This window comes from Protopterus annectens, chromosome 8.part0 (assembly GCF_019279795.1).
Source record: "Protopterus annectens isolate FY-2018-M chromosome 8.part0, PAN1.0, whole genome shotgun sequence".
Taxonomy (NCBI): domain Eukaryota; kingdom Metazoa; phylum Chordata; order Ceratodontiformes; family Protopteridae; genus Protopterus; species Protopterus annectens.
In genome coordinates, this window is record NC_056741.1 from 1,826,188,337 (window position 1) to 1,826,214,683 (window position 26,347).

The 26,347-nt window shown below is 40.3% G+C and overlaps 1 protein-coding gene across 1 annotated transcript in view; it reads left to right on the forward strand.

The window, feature by feature from the left end:
• The window catches only part of FCSK (fucose kinase), a 1,855,962-nt gene that overhangs the window by 986,021 nt on the left and 843,594 nt on the right, over window positions 1-26,347 (forward strand). The window contains exon 7 of the mRNA XM_044081314.1: window positions 13,570-13,650. Coding sequence (XP_043937249.1) covers window positions 13,570-13,650 — 81 coding nt within the window. The remainder of the gene's footprint in view (window positions 1-13,569; window positions 13,651-26,347) is intronic.

Here is a 26,347-nt window from a genome sequence, read left to right on the forward strand (position 1 = left end):
TATCTGGGAACATTGGGTGAGGAGAAGGTAGGACTGAATGAGGATGTCAAAGGTAGAATTAGAGCTCCTGCAGCCAAGTGTCAGAGGTATTGTGTAACAAAAGAACATCAAAGAGGATGAAAAGTAAGGTGTGCAAACAGTGGTGCTACCAGTACTGCTGTATGGCACAGAAACCTGGGCAGTGAAGACAGAACAGCTGAGAAGTTAGAGGTGATGGAGATGAAGTGCCTGAGATCAGTATAAAGATGCATACTGTGGGGTAAGACAAAGAAATGATATCAGAAAACACATTTCAAAACACACAGAATTACCATTGAAAATACGATAAAATAAAAAAATAAAGACTTGTAAAGAAAAATCCAGCATTTTCAGATGGGTACAAAAGTTCACAAAGTCACTTAGATAAGAAATAAGACATGATCTTAAAGTAAATTGAAGAAAAAAGAAGTTGAAATATATGATCCGGTCATAGCTTATTTAAGTATTTTTGGGAACTTTTGTTGTCGTCTGATGAAGTCTGTTTAAGGAGTGAAAGCATGTTGGAAGTTCTTTTTTATTTTATTAAATAACAGAGCAGAAGTCAAAGTAGTTGCAGTTGCAAAGATGGTGACATAGAATAGATTTTTGGTACTTGTGCAGGAAAGCAGAAGATCATTTGCTAATGATTTTGGCGAGAGAGGAAGACAGTGAGAGGAATGTGGAAATGCAGGTAAGGGATGAATTGTGCAAGAGAAAATCTGAAAAAGTCAGGTATAAGTATAAAAAAAAAATAGTTGAGTGACACTGAATGGAAAGTAGTGGCAACAGTTGACATGGCACCCCAATCATGTAGAAAAAAATGGGATAGAAAAGGGTAGATGATGATGATGAAGTCCATCAGAGATTTGGATACTTTCTTATCATGTGTTGACAAGAACTTTGTCCTGTAAGATGAATCGGTTGACTTTATATTATTTCCTGCCCTCTTCACTGGACTTTCCCTCATTGGTTGGAACAATGAAAGATGTAGGAGTTCTGCTTCAAAAGATGCAATGCCTCAGGTTGTACATCATTGTTCTGTTAATGTTGTCATATGTTTGCCTCCCCTCCACAAAACCACATTGATCTATATCTATCAATTTTGGCAACACCTTTGCCTTTCTTTTTTCCTTCATTGACATAAACATTCTATAATCATGTAATGAAGAACACACAAGTGGTATAATGAAGTATGTACCATAGACTCAAGAACTTCTTATGCAAACGTTTCATTAAAATAGCAGCACATAAATGGCTTAAAACCAGCATGACTTCAGTAAATATATCAAACAGTGTTTATTAAGATGTTAGCGCTTTCACCACCTCCCCGGTGGCTTCATCAGACCATAAAAACACTTTAAATATCAAACAAATACATATATAATCACAAACCCCCATAGCAATCAAAACAATGGTGTACAGGTGCCCATTAAATGCAAGTAATCCAGTTATCTCACTCTGCACATTAACGTGTAATACGTAGCTTCGTCATCACTCAACCAGTCTCCTTTCTCCGTAAAGGCACATGGACCCAAATAAAAAAAAATAATAATTACATCAAATATGTAAATAAATAGAAATTAAAAAAAAAAAATCTAGGGTCACTGGAGCCATGCTTCGTTATACCGCCTGTGTGTTCATTACATTTCTGTTTTATTTAAGCTGCTTTTCGTTTACCCACTGGGTAATTTATTTTATGTGATTCTAGAATCATGGTTTAAAATTGAAATGGACCCATATAAAGCTGGATCTAATGGATCTTGACAGTTTTTATGTATTACAGGCACCACAGCTTTTTCCCCCAGGATTTTGGGGCTTCCTTTCCTTTTTAAATACTATTAAAGCCTTCCAGATCTTTATCACTTTCTTCCCTCCTAGCTACCAAACTGCCACAAGAATACCATTTCTTCCTGGAGACTGGTTATTTATCACCATTTTATCCCATCTCCTCCTATCTTAACTTAATTGTTGAGGCTCGTCTACTTCTAAAACTGGCATTTTCAAGTCTTCAATAAATATTTCCACTTATGCTTTTTGTTGATTTCTGATGTGCGGATAGTGAATCATGAAGTGCAGTGGATTAGCAAGGAGGAAGCAAGGATAGCTATGAAGAGGATGAATAATGGGAAGGCTGTTGGTCCAGATGACATACCTGTGGAAGCATGGAGGTGTTGAGGTGAAATGGCAGTGGAGTTTTTAACTAGATTGTTTAATGAAATCTTGGAACGTGAGAGGATGCTTGAGCAATGGAGAAAGTGTTTTGGTACCGATTTTTAAGAATAAGAGTGATGTACAAAGCTGTAGTAACTACAGAGGGATTAAATTGATCAGTCACAGCATGAAATTATGGGAAAGAGTAGTGGAAGCTAAGTTAAGAAGGGATGTTGTGATTAGTGATCTGCAGTATGGTTTCATGCCAGGAAAGAGCACTACAGATGCGATGTTTGCTCTGAGAGTGTTGATGGAGAAGTACAGAGAAGGTCAGAAGGAGTTGTATTGTGTCTTTGTGGACTTAGAGAAAGCATATGACAGGGTGCCTAGAGAGGAGTTTTGTGGTATTGTAAGAGGAAGTCATGAGTGTCAGAGAAGTATGTAAGAGTGGTACAGGATATGTACGAGGGTAGTGTGATAGCAGTGAGGTCTGCAGTGGGAGTGACCGATGCATTTAAGGTGGAGGTGGGATTACATCAAAGATCAGCTCTGAGCCCTTTCTTATTTGCAATGGTGATGGACAGGTTGACAGACGAGATCAGACAGGAGTCCCCGTGGACTATGATGTTTGCAGACGACATTGTGATCTGTAGTGAGAGTAGGGAACAGGTGGAGGAGACCCTGGAGAGGTGGAGATATGCTCTAGAGAGAAGAGTAATGAAGGTCAGCAGGACTAAGACAGAATATATGTGTGTGAATGAGAGGGAGGGTAGAGGAATGGTGAGGATGCAGGGAGTAGAGGTGGCAAAGGTGGATGAGTTTAAATACTTGGGATCAACAGTTCAGAGTAATGGTGAGTGTGGAAGAGAGGTGAAGAAGAGAGTACAGGCAGGATGGAGTGGGTGGAGAAGAGTGTCAGGGGTGATTTGTGACAGACAAGTACCAGTAAGAGTGAAAGGGAAGGTCTACAAGAGGGTAGTGAGACCAGCTATGTTATATGGGTTAGAGACAGTGGCATTGACAAAAAGGCAGGAGTCAGAGCTAGACATGGCAGAGTTAAAGATGTTAAGATTTGCACTGGGTGTGACAAGGGTGGACAGGATTAAGAATAAGTATATTAGAGGGTCAGCCCAGGTTGGAAGGTTTGGAGACAAAGCCAGAGAGGCAAGATTATGTTGGTTTGGACATGTGCTGAGGAGGGATGCAGAGTATATTGGGAAAAAGATGCTAAGGATGAAGCTGCCAGGTAACAGGAAAAGAGGAAGGCCTAAGATAAGGTTTATGGATGTGGTGAGATAGGACAATGCAGGTGGTTGGTGTGACAGAGCAAAATGCAGAGGACAGGAAGAAATGGAAACAGATGATCCGCTGTGGCGACCCCTAATGGGAGCAGCCAAAAGAAGAAGATGCTTTTTGTTGATTTCCCCATTTGTCTGCATTATACAAATTTCATAATTTCCAAAGTATCTCTGCTTTCTCTACAGGATCTCTTGTAGGCACACTAAGTTTAGCAGCAACTCTTTCTACTTTGTTGCCTAAGTTGTTATGCCAAAAATTTTTGTATTCTGAAGTTATCATAAAAAAAAGTTGCTTAACAGCAATCTCTGTAAACGCGTGTATATTCTTCAGGTACTCCCCTTATTTTCTCTTTAGAAATACTTCTGCTGTTGTACCTCTTTTTGTTCTGTGAGATTCCCCTTATTCTGTAGTACTTTAACCTTTGTCAACTCCACTAAATACTTCTTGTTACTTCTTAACCACATCTCTTTTTCTTTTATTTCTACTGCAGTTTTAAACTCCACTTTTCATTTTATCCCACTCACTAGCTATAACTTCTGGAGTACTTTCTATCTTCCGTAATAACACCTGAATAATTTTAAGTATCCATTCCTTAAATTCCTGTCTTTTTAACGGGTAGGTGAGGAAGTGCCTGTCTCTCATCTTTACTTCATCACCCTGCATTTCTACCTTATTCTGTTGGTGCATGTTCTGAAATAGTTATTGGATATGTGTTAGAGTTCTCAATTAAATGGACATATTCCTGTGAATTATAATTTCTGTCTAGACCAGCCCAGTTGCACTTTGGGGAATAATATGTAAATTCTCCGAGTTCCTACTACTGAATTCACATCTTCCATACAAAATACTTTATTTCTAAGAATAGCCTCTTTTGTTATATTTTCCTTTCTAGGCCTCCCAAATATATCCTCACTGTTTCAAATCAAATTCCAGTCCCCACCTATAAATAATGTAAACTGCTGAAAGTTAATTATTCCCCTTCCCAAATGTTTTAAACTCCATAATAGCAGTTTCAGGTGGAATATAAATACATCCCGGTGTGATTCTCGTCCCTTGCAGTGGCACCTTACTACCACAGATCTGTTGTTATTGTTTTCTTTTTCCTATTCTGTCACAATTGGAGCTCCTGTAGCAGTTAATATAAGTACTTCTCTCTTCCTTTGTCCTTGATATTTTGCTGAATATCTTAAAATCCTTTCTTCATCAAATTCACATTTCGTTCCAAATATATAAATAAGGCCTTTGGCCGAGGTGCTAAGTCTTTTATTAAAACCTATAGTAAAACTTTTTGGAGCGTGGTCTAGTTGTTGTTATTATAATATAATTAAATATTCTTTCCTTTTTATCTATAGAGCAGTTCGTGTTTGAGGTAGTAATGGAGGTTCCCATAGAACTCTTTCTCTCTGTTGCTGTGTTGTGGTACTGCAGAACTGTGTGAATCATTGTCCACATGACTGGGCAAGCTGGTTTGCTCTGTGACTTTGTAAATTGCTGCCTCTGCAGCTATGCGAGCTGAATGCTTTGTGGTTATTCTTATGGTTGTCTGTGTGACTTTTTCAATGTACCCTAACACTGCAACTGTTTTATAATACCTTGTTATTCACAAGCAACTAGACCCAATATGTTGGCTCAATGTAGCATCACTGTTTGGAGCAACAGCTTAGTATCTTTTGTTTCTCTGCACAGAGTTTAATTTTATCAGCCCTTTTGATGATGATTTGTGACTGGAACAGGTTAGCAAGATAAACGCTGAATATTAATCTTGCTCTGACCATTAATGGACTTTCTCAGTCCAGTAATTGCAATTCTTGAAATAATCTTGCACTCTGGGCCTTTCAGTTGCCACTCCAGTGGCGAGTAATCTGTTAACACATGTGTTTTTTTTACTCTAAATGTGTACTGCTGTTTGGTGTGCTGCTTGTTATTTTATTTTCATCGTTTACTTACAGTGCTTTACTTTTGGACCAAACACATGGTATCTTTCTGTTTTACATATTTTACCAAACTGGTTTACATTTCTACTTTGCCTACATGTGCAATTAATCACTGGGAAAGCTCTACTCTTGTGGCTATAGCCACATCCCCTACAATGTTTCTGCTCATCAGTCACCGTCTTACATTTACTGTTTCAAACTGCATCATCAGTACAAAGCTTACTGCTACTCCTTCTCAAATCTGTTTCCTTTTTTGCCTGAACCACAACAGTATAATCAAAACAAATTGAGCTTGACTGCCAGCTCATTCTTGTGTGTGTTTGTGTGCTTTACACACATCCACTACTGTATTTAATTTTAAATAATTTTTTAGTCAAGAAGATCATCATCACTTGGTTTGCCACTTAATTCCTAGCAGTTATACATGCAAGTGTCCAAATTCACAATCTTTTGCTGTGTCACGGTTCAGCCATAATTCTCAGTGACTTCATTGGCTCCTGGCTTTTTGCAAGAAATAAATAATGCGTATCGGACAGATATTCTTACACTTTTCTTTAATTAGTGATGCATTTTTGTCATCAGCAGATACAGTGGTTATAAAAAGTTTACAGACCCCTGTTAAAATGCCTGGGTTTTGTGGTATAAAAAATGAGACCAAAATAAAGCATTTCAAAACTTTTCCCACCTTTAATGTGACCTATAACCTCTACAATTCAATTGAAAAACAAACAAATCTGTTAGGGGAAAAAATACAAAAAATAAAAAATGTACAATACGCTGGTTGCATAAGTCTGCACACCCTTAAACTAATACTTTGTTGTGTGTGCACACCCTTAAACTAATACTTTAATGAAACACCTTTTGATTTAATTACAACATTCAGTCTTCTTGGGTACACACCTGCCATAAATTAAAGAGACTCTGATTAACCCCAAATAAAATTCAGCTGTCCTAGTAGGATTTTTCTGACATTTACTCAGTTGCCTGCTGTAGCAAAAGCCATGGTTCGCAGAGAGTTTACAAAGCATCAAAGGGATTTCATTGTTGAAAGGTATCAAGTCAGGAGAAGGGTACAAAAAAATTTCCACAGCATTGGCTATACCATGGAACATAGTGAAGACAGACATCAAAAAGTTGCGAAAATATGGGACAACAGTGACATTGCAAAGAACTGGATGTCTCTCCAAAACTGATGAAAAGACAAGATGAAAACTAGTCAGGGATGCTGCCAAGAGACCTACAGTAACACTGAAGGAGCTGCAGGAATTTCTGGAAAGTACTGGTTGTTTACTACATGTGACAACAATCTCCTGTATTCTCCATATGTCTGGAGTATGGGGTAGGATTGCAAGGCGGAAGCCTTTTTTTATACAGAAAAACATACAGGTCCAGTTAAAATTTGAAAACAATACATCAAATCTCCCAAAAGTATGTGGGAAAATGTGTTATGGTCTGATGAGACTAAGGTTGAACATTTTGGCCATAATTCCAAAAGGTACATTAGGTGCAAAAACAACACTTCACATCACCAAAAGAACACCATTCCCACAGTGAAGCATGGTGGTGGCAGCATCATGCTTTGGGGTTGCTTTTCTTCAGCTGGAACTGGGGCTTTAGTCATGATGGAGGGAATTATGAACAGTTCCAAATACCAGTCACTTTTGGCTGAAAACCTTCAGGCGTCTGCTAGAAAGCTGAAGATGAAAACGAATTTCACCTTTCAACACGACAGTGACACCAAGCATACATCCAAATCAACAAAAGAATGGCTTCACCAAAAGAAAATTAAAGTTTTGGAATGGCCCAGCCAGAGCCCAGACCTAAATCCAATAGAAAATCTATGGGGTGACCTTAAGAGGGCTGTGCACAAGAGATGCCCTCACAATCTGCCAAGTCAAGATGTGCCATGCTAATAGACTCCTACCCAAGAAGACTGAATGCTGTAATTAAATCATAGGTGCTTCAACAAAGTATTAGTTTAATGGTGTGCACACACAACAAAGTATTAGTTTAAGGGTGTGCACACACAACAAAGTATTAGTTTAAGGGTGTGCACACTTATGCAACCAGCGTATCGTACATTTTTTATTTTTCCCCTAACAGATTTGTTTTTCAGTTGAATTGTACAGGTTATGGGTCACATTAAAGATAGGAAAAGTTTTGAAATGATTTATTGTGGTTTCATTTTTTATATCACGAAAACCTGGCATTTTAACAAGGGTGTGTAAACTTTTTATATCCTCTGCATCTTTTTTTTTTAATAGTTTTATCGCTTCACCCCTTCATCCCCAGCTGTATGTGTAACTGTATCTACTTTCCTTTGCAACCTAAAAGCAACACTGAAATGTTTAGATTTTTATGACCAAGTTTTCCTGTTCCTGCCTAGGTCACCTAAAGGTGTAACTGCATTGGCAGGCTTAGTATCATGGATACTTCCATGTTCTCATTATTTTTTTAACTGCATTGTCACTGTAATAGTAAACCACACTTTCCTCTAAAAGGAGCCATAATTGTTGTATATGTAAAAGAAAAATCAACGGACCACACCACAAAAGGAGAGGGTGTATCCATATTCATCAAGGATACCCACACCTCCAGGTTGGTGGCAACGCACGAAGCATCTGAAACCATCCAGGTGCAATTAACCATAGGCAAAACTGCTCTACAATTTGTAGCATGCTACAGGCCACCCTCTCAAACTCAGGAACCCCACACAGCCTTCCTGAAGACACTTGAGGGTATAAATATATCTCCAAACACCATTATATTGGGTGACTTCAACTACCCGAATATAGACTGGGAACATTACTCAAGCCCAAACTTTCTAGCCCAAAGGTTCCTGGAGTTCATAAATTCAAATGCCATGGAACAGCTAGTCACCGTTCCCACAAGAGGAGAAAATATACTAGATCTCATCATCACAAACATGGGGACAAAATGCTCCACACTATATCCTCATTGGTGAGATCAGATCATAAACTAATCTCACTGGATATCCACATCCCCCCCCCAAACAAAAAGACCACAGTGAAGAACTTCTCTAAAGCAAACTTCACACTACTCAAGACTGGTGTGGTATCCTTCAAGGCCCCGAGCCAGTGGAAACCACAACCCAAGCTGCGGAAGCCCTTACAAATGCCTTCTACTTAACACCTCCAGAACTGCATGGATCAGGCAATCCCTAATAAAACCAAGACTCTTTCCACCAAGGGTAAACGTCCAGTCTGGTGGACCCCATCCATAAACAAACTTTACAATAAGAGGAGAAAGCTGTTACATGATAGAGCAAAAACCATAAAAAAGAAGACACCTTTGATCATTATTAGTAAAAAAAATAGCACTCATAAAATCATCCAAGGCCAACTTTGAGAGAAAAATTGCCATAGATTTAAAAGACAATCATAAGGCCTTCTTCAGCTGTGTTAGAAACCTGGGTGGAAACTCCCAGATATACTCAGAATTAGTCCAAAGTGATACAAATATCACTGAACCCACAGACATTGCCAACATACTGGCAGACAGGTTCAGTGCAAACTTCACCCCCTCTCCCAAAAGGAGAGATAACTATCCCAGCGGAGTGCAGTCTCCCAGACATCTCCAATGTGCAGGTGAAAGCTGCTCTCTCTAAAGCTAAAAACACAGCATCAATGGGACCGGATGGTGTCCCCGGCTGTGTGCTACACGAACTCAATGAAGAACTAAACCCGCACATAAGGCAGCTGTTTAATCTTAGCCTTACCACAGGATACCAAGGAGTGGCGTACGGCAGCTGTGGTCCCACTCCACAAAGGCGGTGCCTCTGACCCTGGTAACCCATAAGCAACAAGCCTGGTCTGAAAAGCTGGAGGATCATAATGGAACTCATAAACAAAGACATAGGGGACTTGCAGACATTGGACCCGACCCAGTTTGGCTTTGTCAAGGGCAGATCATGCCTCTTGAACTTGGTCAACTTCTTCGAAACAGTCACCAAGGCCATTGATGAGGGAAAGGCAGTCCATACAGCCTACCTTGACCTTGCAAAAGCTTTCGACACAATACCCCACTCGGGTATTATAGAGAAACTTACCAGCTTAAATGTAAACCCATATGTCACAAGATGGGTTTCAAACTGGCTAAAGCACAGAACCCACAGGGTTAGAGTAGCTGGCGCCATGTCAGACTCCAAGCCGGTCACAAGTAGTGTCCCACAGGGCTCAGTCCTTGGTCCCCTGTTGTTCGGCATCTACTTCTCAGAAGTACAGGCTAACATAGGAGGAATATGGCTGACAAAGTTTGCAGATGACTGCAAACTGGGAGCCATAGTGGAAAGTACATCGGACACAGATATCCTTCAGAGGGGTCTCACGGAAACTGATAGCTGGTGCCAGAGCCATGGCCTGAAGTTAAATGCCAAAAAATGTATAGTCATACCCTTCAGGAAAAACAAGGTAACCCCAAGCTACCATATAGGTGGCAATCCACTAAGCACAGAAGAGGTTATCAGGGACCTGGGGACCCAGGTTGACAGTGGCCTTTCTTTTGACGCTCACATTGCTAAAGTGGTTAGGAAAACCTTTTACATTGCCCACCTGATCATGAAGGGTTTCACATCCAGATCAAGTGAGGTCATTGTTCCCCTGTACTCTTCACTTATCAGACCAATGATCGAGTACAATGCCCCATTTGGGATGTATCTCATCCGACACCTGCAGCAATTGGAGAGACCCCAAAAGTTCCTCACCAAAAGGATAAAGGGACTACAAAATCTGTCATATGCTGCCAGACTGAAGAAACTCCAGCTCTATTCAGTGCTCAGAGGTGACCTGTGCCTGACATACAAGGCCATGTCCAACCGAATTAATGGACATGCTCCACCTCAAAAATCCAAATCTACCAGATCCACTAGAGCAAGTGACTTAAACCTTGGATATAATAGGACATGCTGGAGGGATAGATTTGTCACCCAGAGACTCCCTATGTTGTGGAATAAAATCCATGTGAGGCAGAGCACCTCGCTGGCTCTGTTCAAGAGAAATCTTGACCGGCGGATGGGAGATCATAGGTTTACCCCGGGAATCATCTCTGTGTCACTGCTGGACAGAGGCACAACAAACTAATGGGCACAGTATTTTTTAACATAAGGGGTGGCGTAAGCCACAAAAACTCTGGCTAGGCTTATAAATGCCTTAGGGCAGATAGCCTAGTATAAACCTATGAACCTATATGAATGTATTAGAGAGAGAGAGTATGACAACTTGAGTGTATTATATTGAAAGTCATAATACTGAATGAAAGCATCCTGAAATGTCAAAATGTTGTAACTTTATACACTGTTGAACTCAAAATACTAACAGCATACATGTTCCACAATTTACTATCAAAATGACATGTTTAGATTTGGCGAACATGGAATGTCGAATTACAGTTGGCTGACTTCCGTGTTGCCGACCTACACACGTTAGAGTCACCGGTTCACTGAATGCACTGTGCATTCACACATATGTGGTCGACCTTAGGACTGGAGATCGCGATACAGTATGGATTGGGAAATTTACCCTTTTCCCCACTGTAGTGTGATCTCTGAGTTGGAATATATAATTTGCAGGGGGTGTGGGGGGAGCAGAGGGGCTTGCCCCGTAAAAATGGGCACTTCTGGTTGCGCAGTATGTATGTACTGCTGAAAACTACAACATCCGTTGCTGTTCTGAAAGGTGCATGGGAAGGCATATGTTGAATAATGCCGAGTACTCGAATTCGGCATTAAATCTGACATACTGGCTTTTTTCCTATGCATTTTTCAGTGTTGTGATTCGCGCAAATGACCTGAAATCATTCTGTCATTGGTGATTTTGATAATAAACCTATACAACATATGTATACTGCACCAGAACAGAGACAGTCAGCAAAAAATAGCACTGCATTGTTAGTAAATCTTTGGAACAAGAGATAACATGGGTTTTGCAGATGGGTCAAGTGCAGCTCTCTATACATGTAGGAGAGTTCTGATCTCATCATTGTAATATTCAGCATTTTGATATTTCAACATTGTGCATTAAGCATTTTGACTTTCAGTTTTTTGCTTTTCAGTAAGTTGGTATGGACACCCCCCCCCCTCCCACACACACACACACACACATATTTATATATATATATATATATATATATATATATATATATATATATATATATATATATATATATAATGAGAAACAGGAGTAAGAATACGTAGAAGAAGGTGTCAGCTAAAGTTGTTAAGGTTGCTGAGATAGTTAGAAAAGAGACCAAAAGAAGGCATTAGAAGACTTGTTGAGGGCTGTTTTACCTATATCATTGAATGCAGCAGATGTTCCCCTTACATATCCATATTGGAGGAAGATAGCTGGAAACTTATGGAAGAACTGGCAGTAAGAGAAGCACTGAATTATTTTCCATATTCACTAAAGAAAACGAGTGATGTGCTTGACTGAACAGGATAGTGGGAAAGGGGCTGAACATTTACGATTGAATCACTGACAGTGAAGTGAGGGGGCACTGCAGGTGCTGAAGGGCACAGTCTTCCTCCTCCTCCTCTTTCCCCTGAGATAAGTAAATAGTATGGAATTGAATAGGAAGAATGAAAAAAACAGACGTATGTATAGTGACCGGGAGGTAGAGGACAATTGAAAACAGAATTCTATAAATATTACATCAGAGGAAATATTTTGAAGCCTCAATGTTACTAGATCGGGTAGCGGAGTATAAATCTCCAGACTATATAGCATCCTGGGGTAGATGGAAAGATGAGTGTCAGTTATACAAGATAGCTGTAATACTTGGGTAAACTTGAAGAACCAAACGTCTGTCATTAGCAGCTAATCTTTTTCACAGGTGTGCCCCACTGTTCTCCTGGAAGTCTTGGCTGGTGAACAGAGGCATGTCAGGTTTTGGGGAGACATTCAATGATGATATGGATGTGACTGACCAGACTGTGAAGGTAGCCTTTGTTGGTGCATGTGGAGGGCAAACTTGCACTGACAGTAAAGAATTGGTGGTCTTTGCCAAGATGTGGATGCTCATGTCACCAGCAAGTGCAGAGACCATTCATACAAGGTTGTCTTCATGGCACAAACATTCCCGTTCTCTACTTGCATAACTGCCCTTGTACACAGTTCTTGCCCTAATGGATCTTAGGGGCTTCCTATCACTGAGGAATGTGCTTGAGTCTCGTTGGGGGAGGCCGAAAGATAAAGTGGTAAACATGCTTGGAATGCTTAAAGAGCATGGTGTCAGTAAATGTTTGGAGGGACAGGGGAGTCTTTAATGAGGGGAAAGGGTAAATGGTTTACAAATAAGAGAAGAATGTGTTGAATGCTGCCTTGTGAAGTTATTTGTTTTGTGGATAAGAGGTTATAATATGGATGGAGCAGTCATTTAAGAGAAGGGAAGAAGGTGGAAGGAACACATTCTTAAAGGCTCACTGCTGCACTGCCGGACTAAACTGATGAGCGCCGTCTTCCAACAATGTACTTTATATATTTCCATGTTCAGTGTTGCATTATTAGCCTTCATAATAAATGGGTCATGTTTGATTATGTATAACAGGCTCCAGTCATGAAAGGAGTTCACTATTCGTAGACACAAGCATCCTTCATAGATGACTGCCCAGTTTGTTTGCGCAGTCACTTGACTGCATTGATGTTTGTATTTCTGTGTTTGTACAGGTTAGTACTGAGGCAAGTCATGGGACCAGAACTGGTGTGAGAGAAGACGTATTATAAAAAGTAAAGGAAAAAAAATGCAAGTGTCAGAAAACCATGGCAGCAGTTGAATATTGCAGTATGTTGATGTATACCAGAGCCCAGAATGCTGGGTAGGCACTCATTTGCACTACTGTGGTGGGTGGAGTGTGCAGAGGACCACAAAGATGAGGAGAGCATCTGTTTTGAAAGGTAAAGAATAGCTTACCCAAATGGAACTGAATTCAAACATAAGCATAAAATCATTTTTAAATGAAGTGCTTTTACAACTAAATGGGCCCCAAATAGTTTATACTTTATAATTAGAAGGTCTGGAAGCTGAAATTCTGAGATAGACATGACTAGCAGGCAGCTAAAACAGACTCTTGTGAAGACCCACCAACTGTGTAATTAAACTGTGCAAATATGTTTGTGATGTTCCTTCACATTCTGTTTGTCTCTCCCCTCAGGGTTTTGTGTGTGATATCATATACCAAGGAACAAAGGAACAGATAAACAAGTGTGTACAGCCTGATGGAAAAGTACCTCTGGTATGTATGAAGTGATATGGGAAATCAGATTTGTCTGTCTTCATAACTATTAATTGTTTTAATAGCCTAGTTCATTGTGATTCACAAAGGTTATTGAAATGTAGTACAGTTATTTATCTTTTGGTTGGTTGGTTGGTTAGGTTAGTAATAAATCAAACACCTTATTAATTCACCCTTTCATTGGGTGGTTAGTGCTGGTGACATAGCCACCAGTAATTTTATCAGTGGTTCATGTATTCAGATTAACTGTTTTTTACTAGCTGTCTCACATGTTCTGATAGTATCGCCAGTCACTACATTGGTAAATTAATTAACTACTATGTTTCTGTACTTCATAAATAATTGTGTGGTTAATTAACCAGTTAGTTGATGTGATTAATTTTTTGAATATTTGTTTTTGATTCATACATTAAAATCTTGATTATGGGGATTCCTTTATGTTACATTAATTTGTTGGTTAATGTGTGTATTATATGCTTATTCATGCAAAGTTCTTGATGAAGAAAGGCACACTGAATTAATTAACCTTTCTAGTTGACTACAGTATTCTATTTGTTTTGACTGCCTGAAGGTATTCAGCCTATCACTGTTATTGAAAATCACTGTTAATAAATGTTTGCCCTCTGCTGTGGCATTTATCACCTACTTCAAACTATATCCCCAGTAGAAAAGGCAGTGTCTAAAGGGTGGTAGTACCAAGTTTTGAGATTAGTAACCTCATTCATAGTCAACCTGTGGTTTCTGGGGTACCAGCCATCTCTTGACCTGTTCTTCCATATTATACCTACTTTTTTAAAATGCTATCTAAACCAGCTAGCTTTAATTGAGAACTGGAAACTCTGAAGGTCAAACAGCTGGCCTAGCCCAGAAAGTTCTGTTTTTATGAGTTGGCCTTTATTGTCTAAGAAATCCTTGGAATAGTATCCTGTTGTTGCACTGAAGGGTATAAACACTTGTGACCTCATTAGGTGCCATCTGGTGATTCAAAATAGCCAGTCAGCATTTGTGCTTTCAACTGCACTGCATGCCCTCAGGCTGCCTGTGTCTGCTGCTGAGCATGTTACTGCAAGAATCAGAAATCCAACTAATAAACCAGTGGGCTGGCTGAGATGAGTTATGACTGTCAAATACTAAGGCATGATAGAATAATTATTTTCTTATATTTCAACCTTTTCCTCCTAGATTTACAGATTTTTTAAACATCTTTGGCATAGATGCATCTATCCATGCTTATTTTTGTTGCCATTGTTCTCCCCTTTATTTTGACACTGTGGCCACAAATTTAGCTTGACCCGAACATGTGGGGCATGGCGTGTGAAATGGTGTTTTCCTGGATTTTCCTGGATCTTTTTTTTTTTAAACAAGAAACATCTTTATTAAATTAGCAGTTATGACATGGGCAGTATTTTACTGGATCGTTTGTACAAAGCATGCAGTGATGTCATGTTGAGTATACACAGTTTTGGCCATGCTCCCTAATAATTCTGCTGTACACCATTTCTAGTGATCGTACTGCTGGAACTGACATTCTTCTATAGGAAGGAATGGTCACATGATGGTGCTACATCATTCCTTTCCAGAAAGAGAACTGACCATGCCCATTGGCTGCTGTATCCTTCCCATCCCAGTTGGACTTCCAAACATCCCAAGTCTGTTTTTGAACACAAGCCACAGCAGCAAACGAAAGCTTTTTGCCTCAACACCAGTGGGCTAGCTCAGATTTACTAATGTTCTTATTAAAATTAGAGCTATTTATAAGAATATGCACTAGTTTTCTTATCACTAACTGTGTGAACTTTTGTATGAGTAGGCTTATTACTGTATTATTTTTATAAAATAAGAATGTGCTTCTCATTCTAGCCCACTGCTATAGATTTTTAATAACACATGTAGTTTGATAGTTTTGAGGGAAGCTGTTTGTGATCAGTGACCATAGGCTTCTGTGGACAGGGAAAAGCAAAACTGTGTAATGCTGCTGACCATTTTGATTTCACTCATTGCTGACAGATGGCAGAAACCCAAATTTACGTGTGCACAGCAGCACCAGCTCAAAACATTGGTAACATTTTACTGAGTTTGTGAAGAGGTAATAAAAGCAGTGGATACCCATATCCGTGTTATCAAGAAGGAAAAATTAGTATATTTTATAAATTAATTGACTACTGGCAGCAGCGGCCAGCAGTGTCACTCCTGGCTGCACCTGACAGAAGTCATTGAGGACACCAAAGTGACCTTTGCTAATAGCCCTTTCAGTGGGTCTGCTCTATTCAGCTCATCAGTTTATAATCACCTGGATAGCATTAAGAAGGAGAGAAAGGCCTTCTCTGTTGTTGATGCCAAGTTCTGAAGTCTGCAGCACATTTTCAAGCATGTAGTGGTACCTACATTGCCTCTAGTTTCAATGTGGCCAACAGCAACAGAACAAACAGAGGTCTAGAAGGAACTACCATGGCCACAGCAACTTTTAGAATGGTTAACAGCCCTGAGGCAGGAGCACTCAGAAATAGCAAGGATATGGTTCTCCTTTAGGTGGGCAGCAGTCTCATCCCAGAGACTTTACCTGACTGTCCCACTGTAGAGGCATTGGGGCAATCATCTGTCTCTTCACTTGGATGCATGGCTCACCATTATGCAGTAGAAGTGCATAAGGGAGGGATGTCCGACGGCCATATATTTTCCTTATTTCTCCTGTCATTCTCTTTCCCTCCCACCCTGCCTGAAGAGTACACCAAAAAAAAGGAGGTGTCAAACCTCATAGAGAAAGCCATTCAGGAGGTTCCAGCAGGCAGAAAAGATCAGATTATTATTCATTTCTTTTCTTCAAAAAGACAAAATACCCTAAGGTCTGTGTTCAGTTTGAAAATCCTCCTCTGCGAAACCTTTCATATGGCTGTGGGGCAGTCCATCTTTCCTGAATATCTTAACATAAAATAGCCAAAGAGTTTAGTAAGTTTCTGTACTTCAGGGTAGGAGTCAGACATTCTCATTTCAAGACATTTTCTCTTTCAGTCTCACATCATTCCCCAGGATGTTCATCAAATGCACATCCATTGTTACGGAAACCAGAGGTTGCAAGATGTCCAAGTATTCCATTAGATGGATAATTGTCTGTTAACTGTTCCAACACAGAACAGGTTGATTTCTGCTTGGAAGTCTGTCTGATTGCCTTCCAGTCTTTGGGAATTAGTAGTAAACAATGATGCAGCCCTTTCAAATGCTGACATTAATACAATGCTGTCTGGATACTGTATTCTGCTAGGCACTTATGTCTGACAGGCTGCCATTATAAAACTTCATACTTCAAAGTGTTCAGTAGCTGACTGTCACAGCATTACTGTGTCTCAGAGCTTTGAGTTTTATAGTAGTATACATATGTAATGGTTCCCTTACACCAGACATTATATGGCAGTAATAAGCAGGCTATCAAAACTCAGTGTTACCAGTAAGTTAATCCTGTGGATTTCCAGGACATGCAAGTTGCAATTGAACTAGTGGATTTCTACTCCAAAATTGACTGTGAACAGTCCATTCCAGGTTCATACCCTTGCTGTGAATGTCACCACAGATATTTCTGCCCGGGGGGTGTTTGTATGGCCACATACAGGGGTTAGTCTGTGCATGTCTACAGTATATAAGCGGTTCATCCTTCTGACGTTTCACATCTTTCAAGATTTCCTGCCACCACAATGACAACATGGCAGTTGTTTGGTTATGTTTGTAAACAAGTGGCAGGGAGGGGGAATTAAGCTTTTACCTCCCAGTCATGAAGTGACAATGATGTGGGAATGGGCTATGTTAGCAAAACTCTTTCCAGTCACGTTCCTGGATAAGCAGGTTCTATAGCAGAAGGGCTCAGCTGTTGCTTTCTGATACCTCACAAGTGATCCCTCAGTTCATCTGTAGCATGAAAATTCTTCTGTCACTTGGGAAAGCCTTGCTCTGACCTCTTTGTATACCCAACTAACATCAAGTTATAGCAACATATTTTCCCCTCATCCCTTCTCTGATGGAAATATCTCAGGAGTGTGTCATCCAGAAATGGCACCCAAGACTTCTTTATGCTTTTCGCCACTCTCTGACGTCTTCTGTCCTTTTACATGAATTCCAAAAAAGTTTAAAATCATTCTCATATCCCTGTTTTGGCCTTGAGAAGTCAGCTATGGTAGAGTTAAAATATATATGATGGAAACCGTTTTTTTTTTTTTTCTAGTGACTATCGCTTTGTTTAGAAGTGAGTGCCAAGCTTTCTATTATTTCTCCAGTCTTAGTTTTCCACAAGGATAATGTGTCACTGTGAACTATCATTTATGCCTGAGGAAGCCAGTGAGAGAAATATCAGTTAGTTTATCCACCTACCAGTACTCTTTCCTAAGTTCTGTAATAGAGGTGAATTGTTTCATTGTGCGGTTGTCCACTAATAACTCAAATTTTACTTAGAACTAAATTTATCAGTAAAGACTCGTATGTGTTTGCCTCTTTTTCTAAAAAGAAATTGTGCTCTAAAGTTTCTAAAATTACTTTATCTAAACAGTTGACTGACTGCATTAAATTCTGTTATAAAAAAATGCAATAAAGCTATGCAATAAAGCTTTGCCTTATGTGTCGGGAGTTCATTTCAGAGGGCAGTGGCTACCTCTCAGGCAGTTTTCAAAAACTTGTCCACAGGTGATATTTCTGCAGCAGCCTTCACAAGACCCTACAAGCTAGAGCTCAGTCTTCCTTCAGTGCCACATTTATTAGGGGCATGTTCCCATAAACACGACCATGCAAGAAGATAAGGTAACCACCTTAAGATTCTATCCTGATGTTGATGAGGTTGGACCTTCTCATACCTGATATGACAAAATTTATGTACTTATCACAGTGACAGAACCTGATGAGTAGGTCCATCCTTGAAACTTTACCCCTCCCTCCTTGCCTCCCCATCACTGTACACTATTTTTCCTCTGCCTTAGTATGACATGGCAGAAATCTGGAGAATAAGCTAGTTTGCAGTGCATTATGGATAAAATGGAGGGATTAGTAGCAAAGTGATTAAAGACTTGCAGCTTCAGTCCTACTTGATGGACTAGGTTAAATCTTTGTTATAATGAGTCCTTAGTTTACCTTTATTCCTTTATACTGACACAAATGTGCAGACATGCTAAAAAGGTGGGTGATGCATGCCGTGTTTCTAACTGGTTGTTGATTGATATACATTTGGGTTGTTCAAAAACTGTTCATATCGTTTAATGCTGGTCTTCCCCACCCCACCCCCAGAAGCTAGAGTAGGTGTGGAACAGCTAACTGTCACTAACTGTTTTTTTTTTGCCTTATGTTTTTGACAGGCACTGGTTTTAGTAGCCTAAAATTATATTCTTTGTAAATGCCATATAATATACTGAAGCACTGATGATTGTTAAGAACATATGTCCTGATATAAGCTTCAGTTTTCCTTTGGGAGAATTCAAGTTTTGGCTAGATGCTGATGTTGGTAGCTTGTCTGGCCGACTGTGTGTTTTTAAACACCTTTATTGAATTATCACTTATGACATAGGCAAATTTACATTTATATAAAAGTAATCAAACTGTATTAACAAGTTCACATTTATAAACATTATACTTTACATATATTGCTATATATCATATAACCTAAGCAACATTACATAAATTATTTAATTCCTGATCTTTTTTTTTTAAGCAAGCAATATCTTTAGTAAACCATCTCTTATGACATAGGCAATCATACATTTATATAAATGAAAACAAACCACGCCGACACAATCCTAGTTGCAAGCATTTTACATCACACACCATACAGATACACTCCCAATTGCAGACATTATAAATCACTTACAATGTGCCCAGTCATTTTCAGACATTATGTAGTTCATTTAAGTCCTGCCTTCTTTTAAACCTCATTCCTCCCTTGTATGTATTGTTCCCACAATTCCCATTTTTTTCCTATATAGTTTGCTCTTACCCTTTTCTAAAGATCTCAATTCCAGTTGTTTTATCTCTGTTACTATAATCACTACTTCTAGTATAATTGGTTTAGATTTTGATTTCCATTTTCTAGTAACTGCTTTTTTGGCAGCCAATATAAGAAACTAGACACAGCAAGGCCTTACCATGTCTAGGCAATTCCAATTCTGTATCATAGCTAGAAAAATCCTCTCCCTCATCACACCAATCTGCCCACCCAGCATCTCCAACATTGCATCCTGCAAGGAATACTTAAAGTCTGCCAACTGAGCGCACTCCTAGAAAATATGTTCCCAGTCACCTCTTTCTTCTCCATCATACTTCCAACATTTGCTGTCTACTTGAGAAAAATTCTCTGGAGTCTGCTTGAGGTATAAAAGTATCTGTATAAACATTTACAAGCAAAAATCGTAAATCTTCCAGATTTTGTTGCATATTTGGGAAACATACATATATCGTCCCATTTTATCTTTGTGAATTGCTTATCCAATCTCTCTTCCCCGTCCTTTCTAACCTCCTCTGATTCATTCTTATAGTTATCATGCTTTATTTTATATGCTGTGTACTAACTAATCCTTTTTTAATGGCAGCTTCTGATGTTCTTCGTGTTTCACTGTTGCAGTCATTTGGGTTATCTCCCTGCAGGTAGTCCTCAGTCAGCCTGAATACCAGAGTCTTGGGATTTCTGCATCGGATGCTGTCCCTTCTTCCATGACGTCAGGATGTCATGGGTATAAAACATGCAGCCAATGCCATTACATCAGTCTTTCTTGCCATGCAGTGTCCAAAGCAGAAGCAGTTCACAAGTGCTGGTCGGCCGCCTCCTGAAATTTTTGTTTTTCGAGTTTCAGACCTGACGTCTTCTAAAAGATAAGTATCCTGTTGGGGATCCTTTTTTCTTGCTATAACCGATGTCAGAAAAAGTTAATAATTATCTTGCTGTGAAAAGCACATACCTCACTGAGATTTTCATTCTTACTGTGTCATCTGTTTAGGCCCAGACCACGATGTTCCTCGCTGTCGGTTCTGTGCCTTGTTCAGCATCCGAACTATTCATCATCGGGCTATTTTTGTCGCTGAATTCTTTTGCTCTTGTTCTCTGTATTCTGAATTGGCTTCGATAAGCCATCCGGCTACTGATCTTCCTTAAAAAATGTAAGGATAAAGACAGAGACAGGCCGCATAGGCCAGAACTCAGTGAGGTGCCTTCGCAGCCCCGATACCCATTTCTACAGATTTGCAGGCCTCTGGTGAGACCCTTACGGAGTCCGGTATGCTACGAGTTGCTTCTTCACCTATGGAACCTGTGGATGTCTCTACCTTGGATGGGTCCGGAGCCGCTGTGCAGCACCGGCTTCTGAGGGTGTATTCCAATCTTCTGATGTTCGTATTAAATCGACATCTTCATTTTTGACTAAAACTACTGAGTTTCTCAGGGCCAGAGTTCGTTCTTCGCCTGGAAAACCGATGAAGAAAGTGTATGCTGTAGCTCCCATGCCACAGAAACAAATGCTTAGAATGGCTGAAGACCTTATAACTTTAATTAGGGGAAGCCAGTCTCCCCCCTCTATAAGACAAAGGATTGATTTCCCTTCTGATTCTACAGACCATGAGCCTGATGACTCTGATCCCTCTGATTACCAGGACATTCCCTTATCTACCTGTGAGGATTCAGATGCAGAGGATTCCATCCCCTCTGCCTCCCCTCCAGAGGACTTTTCTTTTGGGGAAACATTAAATACTTTAAGAGAACATTTCTGCTGGGAATGCCAGGACTACCCACAGTCCAAAAAGAGACTCAGAGAATTTTTAGATGTGCCTTAGCACAGGCCTCTAGCTATACCCCCTGTTCTGGAGATTGTAGATGATGTCTTCTTGGAATCCAGCCTTACCCCTGATACCTTGCCACCAGCAGCCAAGAAACCTGACGGTACTACAGAGTACCTGACTCCCACTCCTACTGTGGATCCAGAGACCATTTCCCAAGGACCTAAAGGCATTAAGGCTACAATAGCCAAAAGCCCTACCCCTACGGACAGGGACTCTAGGGCTTTAGACAGATGGAGTAAGAAGATATACACCTCTGCTACTCTGGCCATCAGGGCTTTAAATTGCCAGGTTCATATGTTAAAGTATCAGCAACATATTATGGCGCTAATTAAACAGAAAATTGTGTTGATTCCTGATTGTGCAGAACATAAAGATTTACAAGAGTTAATGCATTCTGCTAACCAAGTTGGAAAACATACTTTGCAATGGGGTTTTGATGCATTACAAGCATCTTGCAGGGCTGCTGTCACTGGGTCTGTTCTTAGAAGGCATGCTTGGCTTAAGGAACATATCTTGCCAGACTATGTCAAACAAAATTACTAGATGCATCACTAAATCAAGACCACCTGTTTGGCAATAAAGCAGAAGTCGTCCTCAAAAAGATGGAGGAAAAAGCTAAATCTATGCAACCTGTTAAGTATTTCCTACAGGTACAGCCACCTAGATTCAGTAGGCATTGGCCTTCAAAAACGGGTCCTTTCCAGTCACTCCCAGACCTTCTCAATCCTAACTCAGGGGCAGCATACCACCACAATTACAATCTCAGTGTATGCACAGATCTAAGCAATGGAGTGCTCCCACTTCTAAAACAGGGAGTAGTAAGCCAACATCCTATGGTAAAATCTCACAATGACTTATCCTTAATTCTTCCAAGCCTTGCCCAAGTACTTGCACCCTTAGGAGGAAAACTTGCCTTGCATGCAAAGAAACTGGGAGTCCATCACCCAGAACAGATGGGTATTGAACATTGTATCCCAGGGATACAGATTCTACTTCCACTCACTGCCAACCCCAAGCGGATGGCCAGACATCCCCCCAAACCAGTGGGCAGAGGCCCAAAAGCAAATACTTTCTCTTCTTAGTATTAAGGCTATCCGACCTGTCCCAGCAGAGCATAGGGGTCAAGGTTTCTACTCCAGACTGTTTCGGGTACCCAGGAAAGAAAACTCTTGGTGCCCTACCCTAGATCTGTCTAGTCTGAACCCCTTCCTGGTGGTTCCAAGGTTCAAGATGCTTACTCTCCAATGGCTGCTTACTATGCTAGCCAAGGACTCCTGGCTAGCCACCCTAAACTTAAAAGAAGCTTATCTGCACATCCCCATAAGGGAATCTTGCAGGAAATACCTACATTTCAGAGCAGACTCTATGCATTATCAGTTCTCTGCACTTCCCTTTGGCTTATCTACTGCACCCATGGTATTCACAAAATGCCTAGCTCAGCCATTGCATATTGCAAGCAGAGAAAAATTCAAATTTACACATACTTGCATGATTGCCTGATTCAGGCGGACAGTCAGGAATTGCTACTCCAGCACCTGACATTTGTAAAGCAACTTCTAACTTCACTGGGGTACACCATCAGCAAAAAGAAATGACATCAGGCACCCAGACAACAGATTGTATTCCTGGGTGCAAGCTTGAACACAACTTCCCAGATGACATTCCTGACTCCAGAAAAACAAATATATCTGACAAACTACTTCAATCTACTGGCCACCAAAACCCAGCTATCTGCAAAAAAAATACTGCAAGCCCTAGGGTTCATGGCCTCTTGCATTCTACTAATTCCATATGCAAGACTGCATATGAGGAAACATCAATGGGACTTAAAAAGTCTCTAGTGTCAACTTTCCCATGAAATGGAAACAATGATTCTTATCATTCCTTGCCTAAGGGCAGAGTTTCTTTGGTGAGCAGAGGCCACCTACCACAACAAAGGACCCCCTTTCACTCTACCCCCTGCCACCCAAACCCTAACAACAGACACATCAGACTATGCATGGGGGGGCTCACATGGTAGGCCAGGGTATTCAAGGCAAATGGAGCCCAAAGCAAATGCACCTGCATATCAATCAAAAAGAAATGTTAGCGGTACAGAGTGCTCTGACAGCCTTCAAATGCCTTATTCTTCCAGGGCAACTGTTGATAAAGACAGACAACACCAAAGTTATGTGGTACATAAGCTCAATTCCTGCCAGGCAAACTAAATTCACTGGCAGACTTAAGCAGAAACCTAATGGACCTGGACGACTGGAAATGGGAACACAAATCATTCAAGCTGCTGATCCAGAGGTGGGGGGCACCAGAGGTGGACCTCTTCACTTCCCCTCAGAGCTTTCAATTGAGCAAATATTGCACCAGAACTCCCCACAACCAAGCATGGAACGTGGATGCTCTGTCCTTTACATGGCAAAACCTCTCAATCTATGCCTTTCCCCCTCTGCCCCTCCTCTCAAAGGTTCTACTAAGGAGGAAACAGGATAAGTCAAGGACAATCCAGATTGCACCAGACTGGCCACGCCAGCACTGCTACCCACCTTTGCTCAGCAGAGGCGGCCTGTGCTATTGGACTGCAGCCCTCCCAGCTGTAAAACAAAGAAGAAAAACCCCAGCTGTAGAAGAAAGAAAAAAAAAACATTTAAAAAGAAGGACAAAAATCACGGACCTTTGTGCATGCGCACTCGCGGCATTTCCAACATCTAGACTGCTGCTGAACAAGTCAGGAGCATGTGCAGAGCTCCCGACTGATTCAGCAGCAGTCCGGATTGCAAACACAGCAGTCAAGAGCATCCTAGAAGTCTATGCAGTTAGGTACAACTGCATAGACTGGAAAGGGATCAGACTGCAATGTCCACAGGATGGCCTGCTCTCGCAGGAAGCAAGGACGTCACCATGGGATCAGTGACGTCAACAGGAGCTAACAGAAGGTCCTAGGAGCATAGCAAGTGGAAATATGGAGCTATACAGCACAACGAAGGCCCTGAACCCGGGTAAGTGTGTGTGTGTGTGTGTGTGTGTGTGTGCGTGCAAGTGCACGTTAGTGTATGTGGGAGTATGAGTGAATGTGTGCATGTGTGTTATATTTTGTCCCTTTTCAAACTTTTCTGTTTTTTTTTATTGGTATGAAAAAAGGCTTCTGTTTTGTTATTCGTATAAAAAGGGTAAAGGTAATCCCTCCCTTTTGCAAATTTTAATGTAAAAATTTCACAGTGGAGTAAACTATTTCAGTGTGTGAAACTCCTTAACCAAATGTGTTGGTAGGTAAAAAAAATACAAGTAAGGCAGGCATTGCAAAGTGGTAGTGCACTTCCAAAACAGGATAGACTGGTGTTAAGTAATCAATGTAAGCCGTATTTACCTAAAAATCTAACATGTACCTATGTTGACAAATGCATGCATATTCAGGGTGAAAAGTAGAAGCATCTTTGGGTACCCCTTCCTGCTGTTAAGTTGTGATGGCTTTGATTTTTCTTTCACAGAGAATTAGGAAGAGGACTGATCTCAGTAATTTCCTGGATTCAGCTGAATTAATTTGCAAAGCTCTACCTGCTGTTGGCCAACCAAAGAATATATAATACTGATATGGTAAATATCAGTAATTCTGTATATGCTTTGGTTTCATTTATTTCATTTTCCAACTATAGCATGACAGCAAGAAACATAAGAACTGTGCCAAGTAAAACAGTCCTTCAAATTTAATGAACTGTACCAGCTGGGTGTGCCCTTCCAACACTTTTTTTATTTTGCCTTTGTTTTAATGGTGTTTTATTATTCTTCTGATGTTTCCTAACAGTATGCATTAGTACCCAGTTTGTATTGTTTTTTCTGCAAAGTCTTCATGTCTTTCCCATCACTAAGTGTTGAAAACTGTATAATTTGTAACCTTCTTGCCGTGAAACATCTGTTTGATGCATTGTTCACCCAAGAGAAATTAATATTCTAAGTCTGGTCATACAACAGAATAACAATTGTCATCGTGTGTTGGTTTAATATGTTCTTAGCTATTAGTGAAATGGGCCGTGGTTACCTCTTGCACCCTTCCCTTGATGTGCGGCAAGGACCCGCATCCAAATACTGCCCATGACTGGTTTAGGGAGTGATCAGAGGTTTGGGGAGGGGAGGTAGATATTGAGTTTAGGGAGCAATAGGGAGTTTAAGTTTAGGAAAGGGAGGGAGATTTTAGGTTAGGGTGCAATCAGGACTTTAGGGTTAGTGAGGAGAGGAGGATTATAGGTTAAAGGATTGATCAAGACTTTACAGTTAGAGAGGAAGAGAGTCTTGGTTAGGGAGCAATGAGAAACTTTAGGGTTAGGATCAGGGTTCTGGTAGGGATATATTGTATAGTGTGTTGTTATGTATGATGTTACGTAGTTGTGAGGAGTTGTACAATCAAGACTACAGCCTATGAACATTATCAGCTGTGCAAGTTGTAGTTGGGATATGGCCAAATTCGATGCTGTTCCCAGTAAGCAGAACAAGGTTAATTACAGACTCTTCATCAACAATACTAACAGATGTTTTCTATCTACATATTTTTTTAATTAGAGTTAATATTATGTAGAAGTTGGATAGTGCAGTTGTAGGATTCTAATATTTGTAAACTTGTTCCCAGTTTATAAGTTGCAGCTTTTATACCCATGTGGTTTTGCTTGCCTTAGTTATGGTGCATATTGGAATGATCCTGGGTGCTTGCATTTTTTTCTCTCTAGAGATGATTCAACAGTGATTGCTTAGTATGAAATGAAATATCACTAGCGCAGATAGTTTATCTGCAATCCTTGTGATGCCAGTTTCAAAGAGGGTACATTTACCTCTTGTGGGATATGGTCTACTACCTTCTCAGAAACAGTTGTGTTAGGTTGATTAATATTTCCCCTGGTATGTTGCTATGTTAAATAACTTT